This window comes from Centruroides vittatus, unplaced genomic scaffold (genome assembly GCF_030686945.1).
Source record: "Centruroides vittatus isolate TY-2023 unplaced genomic scaffold, ASM3068694v2 contig_1476, whole genome shotgun sequence".
NCBI lineage: Eukaryota > Metazoa > Arthropoda > Arachnida > Scorpiones > Buthidae > Centruroides > Centruroides vittatus.
Window position 1 is genome coordinate 131,230 of NW_027120915.1, and position 25,992 is coordinate 157,221.

General features: G+C 27.9%; 1 protein-coding gene across 1 annotated transcript; it reads right to left on the bottom strand.

Moving 5' to 3' along the window:
• Window positions 1-725: 725 nt before the first annotated feature.
• Window positions 726-25,621, bottom strand: Txl (Thioredoxin-like). Its single transcript, XM_067262433.1, has 8 exons — window positions 25,402-25,621; window positions 15,014-15,275; window positions 12,200-12,322; window positions 6,013-6,079; window positions 5,686-5,779; window positions 2,594-2,672; window positions 1,836-1,940; window positions 726-1,341 (listed from the first exon to the last, which is right to left on the bottom strand). Exons 1-8 carry the CDS (start codon window positions 25,494-25,496, stop codon window positions 1,312-1,314), a joined length of 855 nt encoding a protein of 284 aa, XP_067118534.1. The 5' UTR covers window positions 25,497-25,621; the 3' UTR covers window positions 726-1,311.
• Window positions 25,622-25,992: the final 371 nt, after the last annotated feature.

Genomic DNA, 25,992 nt, shown 5'->3' on the forward strand with positions numbered 1-25,992 from the left:
ATTACTATATTCAGTGATTTTTAATAGAAGTTTTAACTTATAAGACAGAGGTAAAGTCCAGTGTTAGAAATTATTAGAGATGAGAATTTCTGATCAAAATAATTTATCTAAAAAGAAAACTCAAACTGCTTGTTTCCTTAATAAGCAGTATGAATTTACTTTTATTTAAATATGGTGCCAAGTTTCATTCATTTCTCAAAATAATTTATCTGTTAAATGGATTTTTATTTTATTAATGTTCTGTACTTATTTAACTTTAATAACATTGTTAAATGAATTTAGTCTTCTTGAATATGAAAAGAAAGTAACAATAAGGCAAGTTAACAATATATCCTATCTACAGTTCTAATATTTATTATTTTGTTTCCTAAAAATGGTCACACTAGAATATTCTTTTCTGAAAACTGTTTTATTATGCTTTTATGCCTTTCACTACAAATTTTTAATTACATATTTCATAACAATTATCACTAGAATTTTTATTTTTATATAATCTTACTTTTTAAACCTTTTATATTTTTACAAATAAATATTTCATATTTTTTTCTAGATCTACATATTCAGTCTACAACTTTGTAGGTGCCTCACAAAACTAAAAATGTTTCATTTAATAAAGAAGTGAATTGAAACTATCTACTCTTTAGGAAATAATAATACATTATGATTAATATTAATTAAAATATTCTGTTTTCAACTGACATTTAAATTTATATTTTTTTAACTGATTATTCAATGCAAAATTTGAAATTTTTATTTTAAACTCTTAAATCCTGCTTGCCGGGGATAAATATTAGTTACATAAAATGTTATTACAATTTAAATAAAATAACATTAAAATATCAAGTAAAATTTTTGATAACAATAAAAGTTTATAAAGACATTAATTGAAAGACATTTCTTAATGTTATATTTTAGATCATTTACAATAGAGTCCAAATACATTTTTTAATATCATTGTCAAAGATTTTAAATATTATAAATTTCAATTTTGTTAAATAATTTCAATCATCAGTTTACATTGTTCATTTTCTCATATTATTTAATAATTTTAACATTAAGCTTTATCACACTTTTTATTTTTCATAATATATTTATTAATAAATCAATAACAAACTGGAATTGACAATGTACAATATTAGCTTTTATTATTTTAAACAAGAGTATTAATTTTTATATATAAAGTTTAGAATAAAATATAAATTGATATTACACAAAGACAACTGCTTGTGTCAATCAAATCTTCATTTTTACCAATCATCAGAAAGTACATGAATGTATTAATTAAATGGTTATTTTAAGCTATAGTTAGAATCAATGGCTCTCTCCTTTTCTACCAGCAATCTAATAAAAAATTAAATAAGAGTATTAAAGAATAATAGCTTTTAACCAAGTTGTTAACATTATAATAATAATTTTTTAATAAAAAAATTTCCATAAATGTTTTAAAGTACTATAATTTTTTATCATTAATGAAGTTTATCAAATCATAGAACAATATCACTTACAAATCAAATTATTCAACATAGTTTGTTATATATTACTGATTTAATTCACTTCTAATACACAATTTACAAATTCATAATGTAATTTCAGTTTTCTTACTAAAATTTATGCATGCACGATACATGATATACAATTAAATTAGTATATTAGTTAAATATTAATTAGCTTCCACCATTTACGAAAGATAAGAATATGATAGAAGGAACATTAAAGTATTTTTCTCTTTCTTTAGACTTAGATAAAAATAAAATGATTAAATAAAAAAATGAATAAAAAATTAAATTAATAATAATATTTTATGATATAATATTAAGAAATAAAAAATAATTTACCCGTTTAAAATCACCCATATTTGTTGTTATAATAGGACTACCATAAAGTACTAAATTATCAATCCGTGTAGTTTCTGTTCCAGCCTGATTATTCTTTACAAAAATCTAAAATAAATAATATATGAATGCTTTTATAAAAAAATTGTTATTTATAAAAACAAATTATTAATAATTTATGAAAATTATAAACTGCAAAAACTTCGATATTTATTTATTTTAATATATAATTTTTATTAAAAATATTGAATTAATTCTCTTTAGTAAGATGTTAAACAAATAATCAATTAATATTAATTTCAAATATTTCTGAATCATATTTCTTCAAATAAATGCTTATATAAGTCTAAACAATAACAACTTTAAAAATAAAGAACTTTTCTCTGTATTATTTTCCTAAATATGAACTAAAATTCTTACTATTTTATTATTCAATAGTTTTTTATTTTATATCATTTTTTTGAATTTTTAAATTTAAAAATTTTCTTGACTTTTATCATGTTATGTTTATATATTAAGTATTATTTTTGTAATATTGAAATAATTTGTCATGTTCAATCTCTGCAACCATATTCACAACTGTAGGTAACATCTTCCTAATAATGAGTTTTGAATTGAAAATATTTGAAAAATAGCATGTTTTTAAGCATTTTAAGTTATTGAAAACTAAAATCTGTATAGCTTTTTGTTAAAATTATTTTAATGATTATTACAAAATATTGAATAATTTTAAATATTGTTATGCTTTGAAGAGTACTTACCTGTAAATTCTGTACATTTTGAAATTTCACATATTTTAGGTAAATTGGATTATTATCAGAAAGATCTTTAGGATTTATACTAAAATGAAATAAAAATTTAAGGAAGAAAATTAAATAAATTTTATATTGAAATTAAATAAATTTTATATTAAAATTAAATTTATGAGGGTTTCTTAATATTAATTATCACATTATTTTAAGTTTAAATATAATTTTTTAAATAAATTTCACTTTAAAAAAATTAATTTAGATAGTCAAAATTTTCACAAATAATGATTCTACACATTATTTAAATGTAATAATTTAACATTTGATAATATTCTAAAACAAAATCAGAAATAAAATTTTAAAACATGATGTAATAAAATTTTGAAGTTTATAAATTCGTAAGTTCACAAAATTTTATTAAAACATAACTCCTTAAAATTATTATTATTTATTTATTTTTTTTTTTTGAAGAAAGGAACAATTTTTAAAATTTAATCAATAATATTGATTTTAAAAGCAATTCAAATAAAAAATATGAATTAAATAAAAACATTGAAAAGTATAATCTGAAACTTCACAAAATTGCAATATCATGTTGGAATTTCATCAACAACTAAAACTGTTCATTGTTTTCAAAACAGTATTTACACATATACAAAATTTTAAAAAATACATTCGTATACTTATTTCATTAAAAATTTACGATAATATCACCTCAGATACCTCTTTTTAGTAATAATATATAATTGAGCTGTAGAAAATAATAAAAGTTAACTCACGCCAAAGTTGCATATATTTCTGATACTTAGCACTGAGTTCAGCGTTAACGTAGATTCTTCTTTTTATTGCAAGCACTTTCGACGAAAAATTATGATCGTCGTCTTCAGGCGAATGTGGAAAGAACAAATTTGAAAGAGGCACGTGCCGAACGTTCTAAACCGAATAACGGAAGATTTTCGTTGGCGAATTTTTGAAAACAGAGCTGACCAAGAAAGTTCTACATCAAGGTTATACTCCGCTTTGGTCAGAAACAGCGCTCCTAAAAAGCTCCAACAATAGAAAAATAATATTCATCTGGGAAGCGATCCTCACAATAACAGCAGAGGCATGCAACGTCCCCACCCTGGACTTGCCCGAAATTTGCGTCACTCTTTACAAGCGCATAAACACTCTAACACGCCGACAAGCGCACACGTAACGTGTGAGCTTTTCAGCGCATGCACCGTCAATTCGTGCCGATCTAAAATCTCCTTCGAACCGGCGAAGTTACCGAACGCTAAAAGAATACATCATATTTTCAAAAATTCGCCAACGAAAATCTTCCGTTATTCGGTTTAGAACGTTCGGCACGTGCCTCTTTCAAATTTGTTCTTTCCACATTCGCCTGAAGACGACGATCATAATTTTTCGTCGAAAGTGCTTGCAATAAAAAGAAGAATCTACGTTAACGCTGAACTCAGTGCTAAGTATCAGAAATATATAATTGAGCTGCTCAGGGGAATAAAATGGTATATGCCAAAATGGAAGTATTTTAGAATACAGCAAAAATAAAATTGTGATTAAACCATAAATCTGAATATTTTAATTCTAACATCAATTTTTTAATGAAAGTGTTTTACAATCAATCTAATTTCATGATATAATTGGAGCAAGAGTCAAAAGACCATATGTGGGCAATAGCAATACAATATGGCAATGGTGCTTAGAATTATGTTTCCCAAGCATCTCAATTCTAAATGCACATCTATCTGAAAAAGATCTTGGCTAAGAATATTAAATTAAAAAATTAAATTTATGGAGCTGGAGATTTGAACTGGATCAATAATACAAAGTGCACCAGAAACACCTGACAGTTTAAAATAAAATAACATTTTAGAAGAAGTGTAAATATTTATTGCTTTGCATCAATACATGTTTTTAGTGGAGAATAAATATGTATCACTGTTATTTCTTGGAAATAACATTTTATACATAACCATGTCCTGTGAATTAAAATTTAAAAACTGTCACAGGTGTTCATGGTGCACCCTTTATAACACAATCTCATCACATCCTGTGAATTTAACAATTGCATCATCATTAATAAAGCTAAAATTTATAATGCTTGTATGCTGTTTTGAATCTAACTTTTTATTTAATAATTATTAACTATACTTTGACTCTTTATATTATAAACATTATTTTAAAAATGCTATTCAATTGCACTTATAAAATAATGCAATTAAATAATAGAATAAATAAATAAATTTACTGTTTATTGTTTTCATTAAAAAAAAAAAAAATTATTCTTCAGTAAGATTTACAGTAGAGCGTCGATATGTGGAACGTCGGTAAGTGGAATGGCCGGAAAGTGGAACGATTTTCAGTTGGACTGTGTCGTGCTGAGATCGAATGTTTTTGATACTAAATTTACTTCTAAAGTATAATTTTCATGTTTTTTATATTCTTTAATATATTTATTTTGTTTGTACAAAACGCAGAAATAATTTTTAACGATACGATAGCCTCGATGATTATTATAAAAATTTTTGTTAGGCTTAAAATCGACGAAAATTCAACACGAAGCGACACGCAACGGAGAAAAATTCAACAGGAAGCGATACGCAACGGAGAAAAATTTGAACATCGGACAGGTTAATGTATTTTTTCGTACAAAGTCGGAAACTGGAACAAATCATTAACTGGAAGGACCCTAGTCCCCAATTGGTTCCACTTATCGACGCTCTACTGTATTTATTCTTTTATAATTCTAATATCAGAGTTGCATTTATAGTTAAAATTTATCTTCTATTAAATTTATTGATGTTGAAAAGAGATATCTTCCACTGCTGCCTTAATTTAAATAAATAATTTAATGAACTATATTTAAATAATGATCAAATAAATATAAAGAATTGCCAGAAACTGCAAGATATTTAATAATGTTCATTTTCATATTATAAACCATATAAATATTAAGTAACAGATTAAATATTTAATTTATAATTTTGTGTTAGATTATTTCAAGATTCAATTATTCAAAGAATACTTTACTTATTTTTAAATAATATATATACTTACATACATAATCACTACTATTCTATGATAAACACTGAAAAACTTACTCTAATGTTTGAACTGGTTCCATACTATCAGCTTGATCAAAATCTAATGTACATGGTTGATTAATAAAAAGTTTCATAATCTTTGGACCAGAATCTGAAAATTAAAAGAAAGAAAAAAAAAAGAAATTTCAAATTCAAATTACATGATAAATTGTTTCTTAAGTATCAACAATACAAATAATACATTATATATATAATTTACATAATTATGCTATTATGCTATATAATTTTTCAAACATTACTTTATAGATATTTGTTTTCTTATTGAAACATTTTCAAAGAATAAAATTTATGTACAATTATTAAATAAAATCTAATTAAACATACCTAATGGGGCTTGTAATTTAATTGAATAAAGTTTAATTGCTTGAGTAAAACCAATTGAAATAATCAACTAGAAAGACACAAGTATAAAAAAATAATTTACATAAAATTTATTTATAAAATTTACTTCCTAAAAAATAGCATAATATAGAATTATAAAATAACAAATATTAAATAGGAATACATTTTAAAAAAATTTTTTGTACAGTATTTATTTACAATTTGATTTTTCAAAATTTTTCTGTATAGAAAAGTTAACAGGTCTACTGATGTTATTCAATATAATATTTTGAAATAGCAGAAAGACATCACTTTTTGTCATTATAGTTATAACAATATTATCCATTGTCATATTCTTCTTCAATAGAGGGAATGATCAGTTATACAATCACACTAAACGTGTTAATTTTTACATGCTTCTGACCTCTTCATCCATATCACTAATTATCAAACTATGTTGTTGTAGTGATTAAGATTGATATAATATTTAAAAATAAATTTTATTATATAAAAATAAAATTTATTTTTTATATAATAAAAGTTAATAAAATAATAAAATAATAATAAAAAATAAAAGTTATAATTTTATTTTTGAAGTTAGTTTTGTAAATGGCTATTGCTGTTAATTAGTATGTAAAATATCTAATATCTTATGTAAAAACTTCTTGCTTAGTAAATTTAAATACTAAATGAACTAAATATACTGTAAAGCATATGAAGAAATAAATGAACTAATTTTATAGCATATTAATTTTATAATTATATATTTGCACTATTGTAGATGTTTTCCTTATTATTGGGTTGTTCGGAAAGTTCGTAGCGATTTTTAAGAGAAATAAAAGAAATTGTTTTAATATTAAAAATATACTTTTATTCCATTATGTATGCGCCATTGTTTTTAATGACGTGTTGCCATCTATGGGGTAGCTTCATGATACCCTCTTCGTAGAACTTTCCTGTTTTTCCCTCGAAAAACTGATCCACGTGGTTTTTGCAAGCTTGCAAAGTATCAAAGTTTTTATCATGAAGGGAATTTTGTAGAGAACGGAACAAATGGTAGTCCGACGGGGCAAGGTTGGGTGAGTAAGGGGGGTGGGGTAAAACATCCCAGCCTAGTTCCAATAATTTTTGGCGTGTTCATAAAGACGTGTGAGGTCTGGCATTATCTTGGTGAAACACAATGCCTTTTCTATTGGCCAGTTCCGGACATTTTTCTTTAATTGCCATATTCAGCTTATCCAATTGGGAACAATACCTATCAGAATCAATTGTTTGATTCTGTGGAAGCAGCTCGTAGTACAGGATTCCTTTCCATTCCCACCAGACCTTCTTTGGATGAAGACCGGCCTTTGGAGTTTTTAATGGTGATTCATTTTTCTTACCCCATGATCGTTTTCGGCTGATGTTGTTATAAATGATCCACTTTTCATCACCTGTCACTAAACGCTTCAGAAAAGGCTCATTTTCATTTCGTCTTTCAAGAGAATCACAAATGGAGATGCGATCCAGTAAGTTCTTTTCCATTAAGTCGTGAGGTATCCAAATGTCCTAACGATTCACGTATCCGAGCTTCTTTAGATGTTGAAATACAGTACTGTTTGATGACTTCACTATGTCTGCAATCTCTCGAGTTGTGTAATGAGGGTTTTCATCCAATAATGCTTTGATCTGGTCCTCTTCAATAACAGGAGGTCTTCCTGAGCGAGGAGCATCTTCAAGGCTGAAATTATCCATTTTAAATTTTGCAAACCACTTTCGAACAGTTGATTCTGATACAGCATTCCCACCATAAACATCACATATCTTTTTTGCTGTTTGTACAGCATTTTTGCCTTTATGAAAAAAGAAAAGAAACAAGTGTCGATAATGCACATTGTTCGCATCCATTTTTGCAATGAGACAAATTAAACGCTATTTGAATAATCTTGACGGTTTTTTTGTAACGGACGCCTCTCAAGGTCATTTATCGTAATATTCACTGGTTTGTACAATTCTAATCATTTTTGCGTCAATCGGTGTCTCAACTGTTGGCTATCAAAAATCGCTACGAACTTTCCGAACAACCCAATACATAAATACATTCTGGATGTAGCAGCATTAAGCTACTATTGTTTAAATGTTGATATACTATATTTACTCAACAAAAAATGCACTTTTTTCAAGTTTTAGTATCTCTGAAAATAGGATACATCTTAGATTTGATCTAATATCTCATAATTAGCTACCTCTAATACCATACGTCTTATTTCTCTATAACTAATTCCATTATATCATTTTAACGATTTTATTAGACCAATATTCATAATAGTGAATGCTTAAGAGGTCAACTTAACTCAATCTCATTAGTCTAATGACTAATATTTAACCAAATATTTTGGATATTTTACATTCACATCAGTTTCAGAAGTCACATTAAGTATATTTATGTCAATTTATAATCTTATATGAATAAATAATTGTGATTTACCCACAGTATTTTTTTCCAGTGCACAGCCCACGTCACTTCGAAAGTTTTAAATGTTGCCCTTACATAGAAAAAGGTTGCCCCATCCCTGTTTACATATTACACTAACATCAACTAAAGTATATATGATAGTCATACAGTGATTGTCACACTCCCTTTTAACATTTTAATAAGTTTTATTCCTTTTTGAATATACAAAGTTCATTTCTACCAACTTTTTATATTTTAGAGTTTAATATGCAAAACAGTGTTTCTATAAGCAACTGTGAAAATGCAATTGATCTTCTTCAGATAACTTACTCAACTCATTGGTAACTTCAGCACTGCAAATAATTTCCTCTAATGGCAAGAGACTTGTCTTGTCAAATAATTTCTTTGAATCTGATACATTACTATCATGCATAGCAGACTTAGACTGAAAGACAAGCCTCAATATGTCTATTTTCAAAATTCTAGTAACTAACTTTTGAAAAGTCCCACAGCTTGCTATACAGAAGATATATTAGAGGTTCTTCTCTTTGAAAAAATGATGTATATTTTGTGAAAATTTCTGCAGTTGAAATGCCTTGAATCACTTCCGTTTCATGAAAGGAATCATCAACAAACAAGATATATTAAACAAATAGCTTATCGAAACATGGCTAAATGAGAAGGGCTTATCATATCAGGTAAACAAGATACACTTTTGCACAAAGTACTTGACATTAGGTTTTGTTTATTTGAAGAAACATACTTTAAGTAGCAGTAGATTAGGCCCCCACTGCTCAATTAACCTCAATAAACCCAATGCTGCATCATGGAATGTCAATCAACATGTTTAGTGTTTTATAAATACAGTATATTGACAATTATTAGATCATTGACTAAAATCATACTTTTTGTACTATTTTCTTGTTTTTTCATAATATTGTTTAAGGAATGAGTATTTTTTCATGTTATTCTTATTCTCTGTTGTATCCAAAACACTTTTAATAAATTTTTTTATATGGCAACATTATAAATGTAAAAAATATTAACTTTATACTACAAAAACAGTACTGATCAAGATTCTTATTAAGGTATGGCAGCATCATTCATTTATGAAAACAAAAATAAAAAAATATATAAAGAGAAATATATTCCTTGTTAGACTCCAACCAAATGCCGAATTCTATCGGGCTAGATGTGGCTAAATACTAAATAAATTACGCTACCAATTTGGCACTAGAGGGAGGCGTTAGGCACCATCTCTTATTAACTTTAATAATTATAATTAAAATTATAATTATTAAAGTTAATAAGAGATGGTGCCAAATTGGTAGCGTAATTTATTTAGTATTTAGCCACATCTAGCCTGATAGAATTCGACATTTGGTTGGAGTCTAGCTTTATAGTATATCGGGTCTAGCGATGTTATTTATATATATTCTTTGTGATATAGAAGCACTATTAGATGTTAAGGGTGGTCATTCAAAATAATAATTTTAATTTTTAATTTTTTAAGTTCTATTATATTCAAATTTTTACATGCATTACTTACTTTTTATTTTATAAGACATAATAAAACATTAATATTTTAAATAAGCCTATCAATAACTGCATTTTTATTGAATTATTACATCAAAAACTAACAAAACATCAATTTTTTTACATGGGTCTAATAATTTGGCAGAGTACTACAGTAGAGCGTCATTTATCCAAATCAATTGGGGACTGGGGTTGTTTGGATAACTTATTTTTCAGATAACCGATTATGTACAAAAAAATATATTAACCTATCCCATGTTGAAATTTTTCTCCATTGCGTGGCTTTGTGTTGAATTTTCATCAATTTTAAGCCTAACGAAAATTTTTATAATAATAATTATGGCAAGAAACGAGAAAATTCACATCCAGGCATTAAGTGTTAACGAATATTGCTATAATCACTAGCGCTTTTGACGAAACTATTTTCGTCTTCCTCAGGTGGATAAAAATGGATAGAATCCTTTTTCAAATCAAAAAATTTTCGAAATGCAAAAACAGCTTTAGAACTTTGGAACACACTCACCGATGGAACAGAGCGAGAAATTTAAATGTGCGCGCGTGGTGACGTAGCGCATGCGCTACGTCACCACGCGCGCACACTTAACGCCTGGATGTGAATTTTCTCGTTTCTTGCTTATGAAAGAGATCGGCGTGCAGTCCACCATCGTTACGAAATAATTATGGCTATTGTATTGTTAAAAATTATTTCTTTATTTTGTACAAACAAAATAAATATATTGAAAAATATAAAAACAAAAAAATTATACTTTAGAAGTTAATCTAGTATCAAAAACGTTCGATTCAGCATGACACAGTCCAACTGGAAAGCTTTCGGTTAACCGACGTCTCAGTTGATCAGCTTTCAGGTAAACTATGCTCTACTGTACATATGTTTGGGCAACAAACTTTTCTGCACAGCTTCATAGCCTTCCTGTCAAGTGGGATCAAAAAATCTATAAACTGCTATAATAAGTAATGATGCATCATCACCCGGTTCATTTAATGCTTTAAGATACATGTTATGAATAATGTGAATCAGACATGTTCCAATGCCCAACAAGGCTCGTCCTAAGAATTTCCAGTACACCTTCCTTAAAAAGTTACAACACTTTTTGGTTAACATTTAAACTGTCTGATCCTATCATCAAAAGTTTGTGCAGTGTCAGGATTACATCATTGATGATCTTGGTAATGTGTGCATGCAATCAGGAATGGACCAATATAATTTCATGCTCAAGCAGACTCCTTTAATGATTCCCCAAAGTATTTTTTATACTTATGTAGTTTCTAATTATAAGTACAAGTAATTACTTATGGTAACATCATCATAATGCCGCACTACAACTTTTTATCATATCTTAATTTAAAAAATCATGTGACTTCTAGTCCAGACTGGAAGTTTGTATATAGGTAATTGGGGTATCTGGTCCACAAACTTTCTATATCTGGTCTCAATTTCATCTGTAGATGAAATCTGAGACCAGGAGTTATAGATAACTCCATTCTCAAGATTAAAGAAGGATGGGCAGACAGTGGATAGCTATAGGTCTGCAATATGAAAATTGATCCCAATAATTATTTTAAAAATATTAGTAATTTCATAACCTCAATATTTCTACTTTAATTTTTATTAACACAGATATACACTATATGAAAAAAACACATAAAAATGGTTACACACAAAAATTATTAATTTTAAATTGTAATTTTAATTTAATCAGTTATAATTTGGATATCTATATATATTTTCTTGATTTTAAATCTGCAAAAGTTTTTATTCTTTCGCTAATGTCTATTTTCTGGGCAACAGCATTTTCAATAGATAACAGTATTTTTGTATATACTCCACAGGTTGTGTTATTTTTGAAAGTGACAATTTGAAAGTAACTGCAGATTTTGCAATAGGGCATAATATAAACCAATTTTAAATTGCAATTACAAACTCTCATGTATAGAACAATAATTACTCCCATAGACACAGAGTATACAATGGAGCAGATATTATATAAAGGTTTTATTTTTGATCTAACAATTTTCTGCAGGCTATTACATCATGTGTTATATGCCATGATAGTTTATATGCACAAAAATACAATAAAAAATTTTTTCAATCATTGTCTACATTATCTTCAATTTGAATTTTCTAATAAGGATTTTTTCTGTGTGTTATAGTAAAGTTATTAAAAAATTGTAAAATATATTAGACAATTTATACAATACCTGTTCATCACAATCTGATTCTAAATAATTGCTTTCAGTAGACAAACATCCCATAAAAGTGTGATCATCTGATTCATTCAGGCATTCACAGCATGACTTGTTAATGAATGTTATCAGGTCTATCTGCAAAAAATTATGAGGTATTTTCAGTAATTTTTATAAAAGCTATAGAATTAAACATATCTGCTAATTAAAGACCCTAGTGCAAAATGTTCACAAGTTACAATTTTTAAACAACTGTGTTTTTGATACAGATGCATTTTGATACAAATATTAAGCTTCCACCTCAATGAAGGTAAGAACTCTGAATTCATCAATTAAATAAGAATTCTGTAAAGAGTTCTTACATATATTGAGCTTTTATGAAATTCAAAAATAACTAAAGGAAATAATTCACAAAAACTTACACCTTTATAAATCCAGCAATGAATTTAATAAAATAAAATACGTAAAATAAATAAATAAACTGCACACTTAAAACCTATAACCGGTGTGATATAAAAAATAAAAATTAAAGGATGTTAAATCACCATAAACGTTTTCGAACTGCTGGGAGTTCTTCTTCAGGTGTGAGACTGAATTACTAATGGGACAGAGCGAATCGTTAAAGGAAAAAAAGGGAACAATACTAAGGTGTTACATGAGACGTGTGTGTGTTCGTCTTGTTGACCCAACATGATCTTAAACGGAGTCTATCAACGTCTGCCAAGCTGTCGATAGAGTCAATTCATCCTTAAAATTGATGCAGCATCATCACAATAACAAGTACATGCAGAATTAATAATAATAAAAATTTTATTATAATTAATAATCTTATGTGTACTTGTTCTTTTTCTTGTTCTTTTAAATTCATATTTACATTCTTTTATTCTTCCATTCCATTATATTCTGTAACTAAGGAAGATCAGTGAAATTGATCAAAAACCTTTTTATTTTATTAAATTCGTTGCTGGATTTATAAAAGTGTAAGTTTTATTAAACCTTTAATCTCATAACTAAAAATAACTGTTATCAAAATTTACACTAAAACTTCTTAAAAATAAACCTATTTAACAAAATTTAATAAGATTTTGTGGTGATTATGACTAAGAAACATTGAAAGTAAATATGAAGACAAAATTTCATCACAACAAAATCATAATCATGAAAACATTAGATTCTAAAATTGTTTGTGAAAGTTGTAAATGTTATTCTTTTTACCTGAAGATTAATTAAATATATGAATAAAAAAGTATATTTGAATAGAATATCAAGCTCATACTGTTTCAAAATAGAAACAGTATGAGCTTGATATTCTGTTCAAATGTACTTTTATGACGATAGAAATTAATTAAACCTTTGGTATTTGCATATTATCTATAAGAAATGAATATTTAACTAAAAATTATAAAAAAAACTTATGATCACATAAAAATATGAATATAAGTTTAGTTTCCATCATTTCTGCTGCTTCAATCAACATAAAACACTTGTAGATTAATAGTATTACTAATTTCATAAATATTCCAAAAAATGAAAAACAGTAAACATATGAATCTACAATCTGTCAATTTCTTTCAAGCATGCTGTGTGTATTTTTGTAGCTTAAAGAATTCCATTACAGAATTGATATTGAGGGTTATCAGATTTAAAAATGCAAAATCATCAAACAACTTCTCACACAATCCCTGGGAAGAATAAATCAATACACAAAAAAAAACTTTTCTAATATCCCAGTATGAACAGATTTAGACAAAACAAACATTTTCAACCATAAACTTGGTCTTCATCAGGCTATTGACCAGTATAAATTATTTTAAATTCCAAAATATTTAAACATTGGAAAATAATTATTACTGTACAAGCTAATAAAATCATAAAAATATCCTCACATCATCACACACAAATAATAAGATGTAATTACTGGTGTAGAAACGTTAGCTACCTGCTAGTGTTGTTCCCGTTTTTTTTTCATAGCACCACCTCCATGCATAAGAAATATTAGTGGCATCCTTCGCATTAAAATACAGTTACCGGCCATGTTTAAATATTTTGGAATTTAAAATAATTTTTAAACATGTCGTTTGAATTCCAGTTTCAAATTTATACTGGTCAATAGCCTGATGAAGACCAAGTTTATGGTCGAAAACATTTGTTTTGTCTAAATCTGTTCTTACTGGGATATAAAAAAGGTTATTTTGTGTTGACACAATCATCAAATGGACAGGACCATATCTCTCTAAAATGTAAACAAATGTCTCCAATCATATGGGGAAAATAACTGCTTTATAACTCTCTTTCTACTGTTAATAAAGTAAAATTACTTTTATATCTTCTTTCTAAAATGTTTTGTTTTTGACTGTTCAATTATTTTACTCAAATGCTATTTATAAAGTTTTATATTCAAGACTTTTTGTAATATAATATGTGAACAAACTTCTGCATAATAATGAAAAAGATACAATTGATAAACAAGGCTGTTCTCCAAATGTATTTTTTATTTTGTAAATTATCCTAAAAGATGAATACAATCTTTTTATATTTATATAAATAATCAGGTAAAGTTATAAAATTTAATTCACTACAGTGCCAAGTTCAAATTATGAAATATACTATTGAGATATTAAAATTATAAAAAATAAAAATCAAATAAAATGAAAATTTTGTATAATTTGCATAAATCAAAAAGTAAGCTTAATATAAACAAAACATGGAAAGTCTTCTGAAAATAATTAAGTTTCAATAAATATAATGATAAATATATTTGTTATTTTTAAGAAGTTAAATTATGACATCAATCATTTAAAAATGAATATAAATGAAAATGTTATTTACATGTCCATTAATAGTTTCAGAACTTTCATCTTCAGATCCACTTAATTCTTTAATTTTGTTTTCTAAAGCTTGAGCATTTGCCCCTCGAATTTGTGCTAATTTTATTTTATTTCGAAAGAAATTGAAAGTTGGCATGGCGCTAACTCCCTGAGATGTTGCTGTATCATTACACTGATCTACATCAACTTTTAAGAAGATAACTTTTGGGTATTTCCTGCTAAGTTCTTCATAAAGAGGGGCCATTCTATGACAAGGACCACACCTGAAAAAATAATTGTTTTTAAAAGTTGTTTTTAATTTAAATAAAAGTTATTTTAAATTATAACAGTAAATTTAAATAATGTTCCTTAATAATTGGGCTGCAATCTGAAAAAAATATAGTCTTATAAATTCCTACTGCGATATGTCCTTCCTTAATCTCAAGAACAGAGTTAGACAGACAAAAGCCAAAACCAGATTTGGAAAGCCTTAAGCTTTCCAAATCTGGAAGTTTGTAAATTAACTATATAAAAAATTCCAATGAAAACTAAAAGTCACATTATTTCAATTCAAAATTTTTTCCCTAAAATGAATTAGATAGATGACAAGCATGACTTATTAACAAGAAAAGTATGATGTACAGGAGAAAGACACTACTAATTTAAGATGGAGGGCATATATTTTTAATAAATTTAATTTCAGATATGAGTACACAAAAATAAACAATTATATAAAATTCACACATAAAAGTTTCATTTTTGCATTTTATATAGTCCTTTTTATTTTCATAAGTATAATGAAAATAGTTATAAAGTTTGAGTAACTTCATAATTTTATACTACAATTAACAAAACATTCTTCTCTAACTGCACTTAACTTAATACTCAAATCTTGACACAAAAACCTTTAAAATGCAGCGTTTTTATTCAAATTTTCAAATGTTTTTTGCAATTTTGAATGGCCTTCATCAGGAACAAGATTCAATTCTTCTGTTCCTGAAGAAGGCTATTCAAAATGGCAGAAAACATTCGAAAATTTGAATAAAAAGGCTGCATTTTAAAGGTTTTTGTGTCGAGGTTTGAGAATTAACAAAACTTTGTCTGTCAAAACTCATCAAAACTAGCTAAGGTTGTAGGCTTATTTTTACATTAAAAAATAAAAAAAAAAAGATTCAAAAACAACTCTTGGTAAAATTGAAGATCTTGCCTTCAATGCTGAATGACTTGCAAAAATCAATAAGAATTAAGTCACAAAAACTAAAACAGTATAACCTGACACATTTATTGATTCAAATTTACATTTGATCAAGGCTGTTTATTATTGTTGAGCATAATATTCCAGTTAGGTATTAATATATTAATACCTAACTGGAATATCTTGAACTTAATAATAGCAGAGCAGGCCAAAATCTACATGAAACATGTCTTAAAAATAATAGCTAAAAATACATTCAAACTCAGTTAAAAACTGTCTAAATTCCATATACATTTAAAATTTTTAAAATTTTATCAATTTTTTTCAAATAACCAAATACTAAAATATAACAACAATTTTCAAGCAACAGTCTGAAAACAAAAAAAAAATAAGCTTTGAAAACATTTATTAAATGAGAGATCCAAAAATTCTTGTAAGATTGTACTGTATATGACAAATATTCAATCAATATGCAAACTTTAGGATGTTATACAATAAATATTTTGAAAAACATCAACTAATATTTTGGAAATGTCGTAATGTCTATATAATTGTGTTAACAATGCTATTTCAAAATATTTGCCTGAGAGGTTTACAAAACTTAATGCAACCAAAAGAGATGTAATACACACAGAGTATAATGACAATAAAATTTCAACCTATTTCCATATATATTACAGTATTTCACAACATAACATAATCTCCAAACAAATGAGATGATTCCTATGTCTATAATTTATGGATTTATCCTTGAGAGACGACATAAATCACTAATTCTTCTAATGGTCTTGGGAGTCTAACAATATATACTGTATTGGTTTGATGAGCCTAGCCTCCATATTTATTTCCATCAACTGTTCTAAGGGTGTGACTATGCAGACACAAGTGAGCAAATTTGCCAAGCAATGTGTGAGTGAGTATATAGGCAAAAATAAAAGAGAAATATAAGGCAAAGAATACTGCAGTTCAGTAGAAAATCTGAAAGCATTTACTGTGCTTACTTCTAAAGAACAGAAACAAACTTAAAAAAGGTGACTTGATCTAAAACAAAAAGGCATTCACACACATTCATTAAACTTTTAACTCTGGCAATAATTAATTTTGTTTACAGCAAACATTTTCAATTATAAATTTAATGGTCATTTTCAGGCTACAAAAAGAAAACAACAAAATTCTTAACCAAATGGAACAAATTATAGTATATCAGTTCAAACTTCATGGCTAAAAATGTTCACTTTAAATAAAATTAATTATTTCTGGAGTTAAAAGTTTAATAATTACGTGTGTTAAACTAAATAAACATACAAACATACAGTTTAACCAGTTAGAATAGTACTAAAAAGCATTGTTGGGAAAAAGGAACTAGAGATAGCTTTGAAGTTGTGGTTTACAGGAATACAGTACAAGAACAAGATTCAGTGATTAATAGTCCATTCATTCATCAGAAAGCTGAAGACTTTGCTAAAAAATGGATAAAGAAAATTTTACAGTAACTGAAGGATCGTTTTTCTCACTGCAAAAGATATGAAAATATCGTTTACAAACACGCACATGGAGAAGAAAAAGACTCAGATTTCTCTTCAGCAAAATACTGACTAATGAAAGAATGGCCTAACTCCTTTCTGTTTAACATGTTCATGGCATCAGTAGATAAACGTTTAGGCAGCTGCTGGACGTTACGAGTCACGGGTGACTCGTAGTCTATTTTAATATCGGGCAACACGAGTTACCAGTGCTGCCTCATACTATTAAATTAATATATTTTATTGCATCTAATAAAATAATATCGATATATCAAGTATGATGTTTGAAAAATTATGTTATCAAAACATATGTGCCGCCCCACGGGAAAAAAAAGCAATTATGTCTGTAGCCCTAACTAGACATGTCCATACAAGTCACATGTGCCTCGTAATGCCGTGAACGTGTTAAGGAAATGAGAGGGGTGAGAGTATTACTTACTCTTACCCTATTAAACAGTAATACTTATTGTTATAATAGCAATGCCTGGATGACAGCAGCAAAGTTTAATGACTGGTTGCTGAAGTGGGACTAGAAACTTAAGTGCAAGATCCTTCTGTTGATTAATAATTGTGTAGCACATTAAGTGACAAGCATTTTAATTCACATAAAAGTCTTGTATTTGCCATTCAATATGACATCATTCATACAATCTTGCAATCAGATCATAACTCAACTATGAAAACATTATTAATATGAAATACACTTGATTTCTCCAAAACATTAAAATCACAAAAATTAATGCAAGAGAGCTGTCAAAACAGATCAATCTTCTAGATCAGGGCTTCTTAAACTTTTTTATTCATGACCCCACTTATGATTGTGATTTTTTTCGTGACCCCCCCCAAGAAATATAAAATAAAGATATATAAATATTTTGTGATGATTTATTGATTAGGTAACAATATATATATACATATGAAAAAATATAGTTTTAGAATTTGTTTAAAAACATACAAAAATATAAAATTAAAGCATGCCATTTTCAAACTCTCAGAAATTATTTTCAATATTTTGCATTAAAATCTCGTGACCCCAAGATTTCGCTAAGCAACCTCAAATGGGGTCGCGACCCATAGTTTAAGAAGCCCTGTTCTAGATGCTCTTTACCATTTTAAACAAAGCTGGAATGAAGTTACATTGACCATGATTGTTAACTGATTTTCTAAACGTGCAAACAAAGATGAGTGGAAGTGGAGGAAAACAATAATAATTTAAGTCCTGACAATACATCAGTGTCTAATTTCCATGTGTAAATGAAAACTGCAAAAGCATCTGCACTGAAGAATTCCTTAAAGAAATTCCTTTGTTTAGTGTCATGACTTTGTGAATTTATAGACACTTGGCAAATTCATCTATTTAATGCATAATTTTTACAGAAACGTGTTTCGGGCTTTCACCTCTCTTCAGTCTGTTACACAATATACATATGTTGTATCTGGTGAGCATCTGTCTGGCACCTTCCGCACTACGTCTTCCCACTTACTTTCCCTGCTAACTTGACTGCTTCCCCCACATGTCTCACAACGTGTAACTTCTCCCTCCCAGAATGCTGCACACAGCCACACCTACAACTGTATAAATATACTTTTTAAGATATTCTATTTAATAGTTGTAACCAGCTTTTATGAATTTCTACACTTAGGTTCTTGTTAATATTATTTTTGTCTGTAGTAATTTCATAACTTTCTTTAAATTTTCTTTTGTACCAATTTTTTTCTTTGTGTACTATTTTAACATCAGTTTTATCTATGCTGCAATTATGCAATTATTTGAATTTAAATATTTTGTGTTCCATTCTTTGGAATTATTTTTGTTTTTGTTCGTCAGTTCGAACCTGAGGATGATCTATGGAATAGATCGAAAACGTTAGTTTTCTTAATTAAAATTCCCTCAGCAACTTATAAGGTGGTGGTTATTTGAATAGGATATGTATCTTAATCTGCATTTATCTTTGTTTTGTTTATTTTCCAGTCTTTTATTGTAGATTTTACTTTCCTAGTTATTTATTATTCATTGTGGGTAGCCATTTAATAGAAATTTAGTTCGTAGTTCAATGTTTTTTCTTCTTCTGTAGTGAGCTTGTTCTGTTCACAATTTTTTTTTATACTCCATGTTAAATATGTTTTCTTTTATGTACTGTAGGATGTTTGAATTGTAGCTTATCATCTTCCTGATCTCACATGGTTTAGTATATGGCTCAAATTCAATTCTCTTTGCTTTTCTGGTTAATTTAATGTCTAGATAATTTATTTTTGTGTTTGTCTCCTTCTCAACTTTAAATTTAATATTATCATTTAATTTGTTTATTTTTTCTTCTATTTCTTCTAATTTTATTTTTTCTTGGTCACATAGTATAATTATGTCATCCACATATCGTTTATAAAACTTTATGCCTGTAATTTCATTGATTGTTTGATCTATATCTACCATAACAAGTTCTGCATAATTCAACGATAAGTTCAACAATAATTGAATGTGAAAAATTAACTTACAGTCTAAATACTGGAAAATTAGTCAATGTGGATACCTTTCTTCCATCTTCTAGATTAACAAATACAACAAGCTGATATACTAAGAAGCAAAGTAAAATTCAATACAATAAAACTTACTTGAACAACCAATTATTTACTATTGTCAACTTGAATAGCCAAGGTTTAAAAATAAAATTCCACTAATCAACTCTTTTTACTCTAAGCATGAACCCAATATCTTTGCTATAACAGAAAATTGGATAACTTCTGAACTGACTTATAAGCCAAACTTTTTTGATAAATTTACAATTGAATCAGTAATGGCACATAAACCGATAGGCCCAAGTCATCCAAGCGGTGGTCTCTGTGTATTAATAAAAAAGATTTTTGTAAAATAATACAAACAAAAAAATCCGACAACTACATCCCATCCTGCTTCTTATTTCAATCAACAAACCTATTCTTACAAATATAACTAATAAATTAATGACTTTAATGCGTGTTTACATCTCTCCTGATGATTTAACAAATCTAAATTAAACCTCCAAACTAATTGATATTTGGCAACATATGACTCCATACTCTATTATACTAGGAGACTTTAATTCAAGAATTGGTGAAACAATGGACTCAAGATATGATGGACCTAATTCTTTAATACAAAATACTGATCAGTTGAAAGACAAACAGCTTAATAGACTGGGTAAAAAACAAGTAGAAATAATAATGGATTTTAAAATGTATATAATAAATGGACGCATCAAACCTGATATTCCTGCAGGATACACCTGTTTAACATATGCTGGAAAATCCACTATTGATTATACAATCTGCTCAGACTTACTACTGAATTGCTGTCTGGACTTCACCACAACTACTTTTGACATCTCTGATCACCTATCTACAATAGCAAAATTCTTACTATTTTTGCCTAAGAAATCAGACAACTTATCAATTAAGAGTCAAAGAATAAAGTACAAAACCTCAAGATATTCAACAGAAATTGAAAATTGATTTACTGACATTCCAATAATACCAGAAAAACAACAGTGAAGAAATTTATAAATTAATGACAAATATATATACAATAATAATGAAAGAAGAAACTTTCATAATATATTCTGACAAATCTGGTATGATTTTGATTGTCATAAAATGAAAATGAAAAAGCAATCTAAACTAAAAATTTTCAGACTAAACTCTAATGATATTAACTTTGATAATTACAAGAAAGTCAAACAATCCTACAACAACTTACTCAAGACAAAAAAGAAAAACTACTTCAAGAAACTCGAATCAAACTTAGTAAAAAACATAGACAATAAATTATTCTGGTCTACAATAAGAAAATTCCATTTTAAATCAAACCTAACTGAAAAATCACCAATCATAGACTTCGATACTTGGAAAAAATTTCTATCAATGATTCCCAAAAATTCATTCAAATTTACTACCAATAATGAATACTTAGACTCTGATTTTACCATTGATGAACTGAATGAAGCAATACACAAAACAAAAAGTAACTCAGCCCCAGGAAATGATAATATTCCTACTAAATTTCTAAAAATGCTTCCAAATAAAGCCTTGTTAAAACTGTTAAATCTCATTAACACCATGTACAAAGCCTTCTCTTACCCAGACTCTTGGAATTCAGTTATCCTTACCATGATCCATAAAAAGGGTGATCAGCTTTTCCCTAGCAATTACAGACCAATAGCATTACTATCAACTTTAAGAAAATGCTTCACCTTAATACTGGCAAAAAATTTCAACAATGGACTAAAGATACTGATCTGGAAGCCAAATTTCAATATGCTTTTACTAAAAATAAAGGAACTGAATCAGCAATATTCATATTACTAATGATAATACAACTTCATCTACTAAAAAAACAGAAAAGTATATGCTGCTTTCATCAATATACAAAAAGCTTTTGATTCAATCTATATCCCACTACTAGTAAATAACTTAAAAGCATGTGGTGCAAGTACTCGATTCTCAACTACTATAAAAAAGCTCTTCTCAAATTATAACATAAAGATCAAACAAGGCAAGACTTTCTCCCTCACTAACTCTTTCTCAAGGTGTTCTTCGAGGTCCCCTTTCGCCATATTTATTTAACTTCTATCTGCTCAGCATTGATCAACTTTTCCATAATTCAACTGATGGCATTGAAATAAACAACAGAATATTTTGATGGATGGTAGTATTACTAGATCATCTGCAAATAATATGTAGTGAAATCACTACATATTATTTGCAGATGATCTAGTAATACTACCATCCATCAAAATTTCATTACAAAGAAAAATTAACCAGCTATATCTTTATTTTAAATCAATTAGTAATAATCTTAGTAATCATCTTAGTAATAAATCCGACTAAAACCAAAATTATTATTTTTTGCAATAATAGCAAAATATTTGAAAAAGAAACTAAAATATACCATGACAATACACTACTACAAATAGTTAATGAAGTAAACTATCTGGATGTTGTCTTTAATTGGAATGTAACCTTCAAAGCTCAAATCTCAAGAATTAACATCAAAGTAAAGTAGGCTATCGACAACCTTTTATTTCTATGCTCAACTCTGAAAACCTCTAATTTAAATATTCACATAAAACTATATAATTCTATAATTAACCCAATCATTTATTATGCAAGCTTTATCTGGAGTCTGGATTACTTATATAAACTCGAGACCTTTCATATCTATTTCCTACGTAAATTATTTCATTTAGAAAGAACAATTCCCGGTTATGCTCTCCGACATGAAACAAATCGTATCTGGTCCTTTTCCCTGCTGTTAAAATGCATAATTAAATTTTACTATAGACTCAAATTCAAAAGTGACAATAATATAACTTTTCTATATCAAGAAATAGTCAAGCAAAGCAAAAACGTAAATTACAAGCAGTTATGACAATACAAATTGTGTAAAATTCTGAATTCATTTAGCGTATCAGAACTATTATTTAAAGATATCATTCAGGACTGGAAATACCGTTATACTCTTCTATTAAACTCTGCCATATCTCAATCTATAAATAAAGATCAACTCTCTTTAAACCATAGTAATTATCATCCCTGGTACACCAACTTATTTGAAAATCCATCTTCTCAGCCATACATGTGGCAACCAATTGATTTGAATGTGAAACAACTAATAATCCAGCTAAGTATTAACAAATATTCTCTTTGTTAATAATACCTACATAAATTTTTCAAATACCCATTGTTGCTCATGTCAATCTGAAGTCTTCTCAGCATTCTACCTTCTAAAAAACTGTCAAGAACATACAACTTTGTGTGAACAATATGATATCATATGAATATGTAACTGTAGTTCAACTCTTAAACTCAAAATAAACTTAAACTTTCTCAATAAAAAGGATCTATATAAAACGTATAATTACTTTGTTAAAATCACAAAAATTTTTTTTTAATTAAATAAATGTTATTAATAGTAAATAAAAACTATTATAAAACTTCAATGTCCTAATACAGTTTTTACTTATTATGTTTTACTCATTACTTATTACCTTTTACTTATTATGTTCATATCTATACGATATAAGGCAAAGTGACTACGGTTTTCTTAAATTATGATTGTTCGTTATTAATATATTACCTTTGTAAACTAAAATTGTTAATTAATTTCATTTCTATGTATCACCCCCTGTAACAGGGAAATCTTTCCCTTTTGCTAATAAACTTGAATTGAATAATAATTCTCTTATTGTTAACCACATACAATACAGTCAAACCTGTTTTTATGCACTCTTTTTATGTGCGATTTTTATTTGTGCGATTTTTTTAATGCGAATTTTTAATTTGTGCGGTATAGTTGGCGACTAGTCTCGTGCGATTCGTCATGTCTTACGTTGACTTATTATAGCTAAATAAACTTATTATAGCATAAATGCACTTATTATAGTAATATTATTGCATGAATATGCGAAAAATGAAATAATTTACTTTTTAAGTCAACAAAACACCACCTGGACAAAAATATGTAAAACAGACGATAGACCAGACGATGCAGTCAAGTGCTGACATCTGTTGTCAATAAATTCTATTTCGTACGGTTTTGAGTTATTTTCTATGTGAGACTTTTTTTATGCGGTCCCTGTTGACCGCATAAAAAAAATATTTTTTAATTGTGTCGCGAAAACTATTATTTACAGCCATTCGTGAAGTTTCGTGAGATTTTTTTTTATGCGTTTTTTTAATGCGGTCCCTATCCCCCGCATAAAAACAGGTTTGACTGTATATGAATTTTTCCAAGATTTTTTTCTATCAAAAACTATAAATTTTAGTACTGTAATGCAAACTATAGAATGAAGGAATTTTATGTAGTGTTCATAAATCAACACTTACAACAATGCACTGGTGTGCATTGTTGTAAGTGTTGCACTGGTGTGCAAAACTTAAGCAACAATTGCTTTTTTGCTGTAACTCCATAAAAAATCACCCAGGAGACAAAAAATTCAGAGAATACAGAGATAGTATTTTGTACTTAAAGGATGAAGAAAGCATACTAGCGCAAAAATGAATAGAACGCATACAGTATGGAATCAAAGCCTTTTTATTGTAGTCTTGCACCACAAGTGCCAACTGCACAAATTTTGCATGCCCTTATGTAACCTGTAATGTCTTCTTCCTGCATACAAATCACCCAGCTACTGAAATGGTTGTTCATTGTACTGATGGCAACTAGCCCTTTTCAATTTCATGACCGTCTGCCTAAAAATTACATCGTTGCTTAAGTTTTGCACGTATGAACCTATATGTAATTTTTTGTAAACAATGAATATGTATAAATATCTAATATAATCATTAGTGTGTTAATGATTTACTACAAATTACTTTAAATATTTTCCAGTTTTGTAAATCTAATAAACATTAAATCTCAATTAAAAACTGATTACCTATGATATAAATATACATTATATTATTAACGATCTCACTAATTATTAATTTTATGCTTCTTTTGACAATTTATACAATAAACCGAAATAGACAACTTTTATGTTTTAAATTTTAAAAATGCTTGAAATTAACACGAAAAATCGTGTTTAGAAGTATAAAAATATCTTTAGTGATAAAATTTTGGTTAATATTTACGTTTATTTCTTTGAATGAAGTTAATACATGATACATTAGACTGGCTCAAAAATGCAACATCATGATGAGAATGAAAACTTCACTTACCATGTTGCGAAAAAATAAACAACAACTAACTTAGTTCCGGCATTATTGAGTTCCACGTGGAATTTTGAGTCTTCGGGTATAATAATAACAGTCATTTTTTAAACTTTTCTTTTATCTTACTTGCTAAATTTGCTACAGAATAACCCCTTTATCGTAAACGTAACGAACGATCTGTTTTCCTACATGTAACCAATGCGCTTATTCTTGTTCCTTCTCGTTGGGCTTCAGTTACACAGACTGTTGCACCCCGTGGTGGTGAAAAATGGCAGAAGTTATATCTTCCTTAGTATTTATAAGTTTGCTTGTATACGGTGAAAAATATTATCATCGTACTTTGTATACATATCTCGCTAGGCGTAAATTTTAGACAATCACTTATTTTGAAAATTTTTTGTCGAATGAGACTTTTTTTTTTTTTTTTTTGTAACTCTTTCCACCCAGTGGGCACTAAGAGGGCCTCTTATAGCAAGCCCATTATGGGTTCGGCCAGGCCCACAATGGGGTGGCCGGATGGTGAGGGACGGGGACCGACATATCCGGACGGACCACCCCCCGAAAAATTCCTGGGGATTTTTTTTGACCCGTCCGGAT

Coding starts and splice junctions, on each gene's coding strand:
- Txl (XM_067262433.1), bottom strand. CDS start 25,496: ATGACTGTTATTATTATACCCGAAGACTCAAAATTCCACGTGGAACTC. Junction 15,276..25,401: donor GTTTATTTTTTCGCAACATG/GTAAGTGAAGTT, acceptor TTATTTTTTCAG/GTGTGGTCCTTGTCATAGAA. Junction 1,941..2,593: donor AAAATGTACAGAATTTACAG/GTAAGTACTCTT, acceptor TATTTATTTTAG/ATTTTTGTAAAGAATAATCA.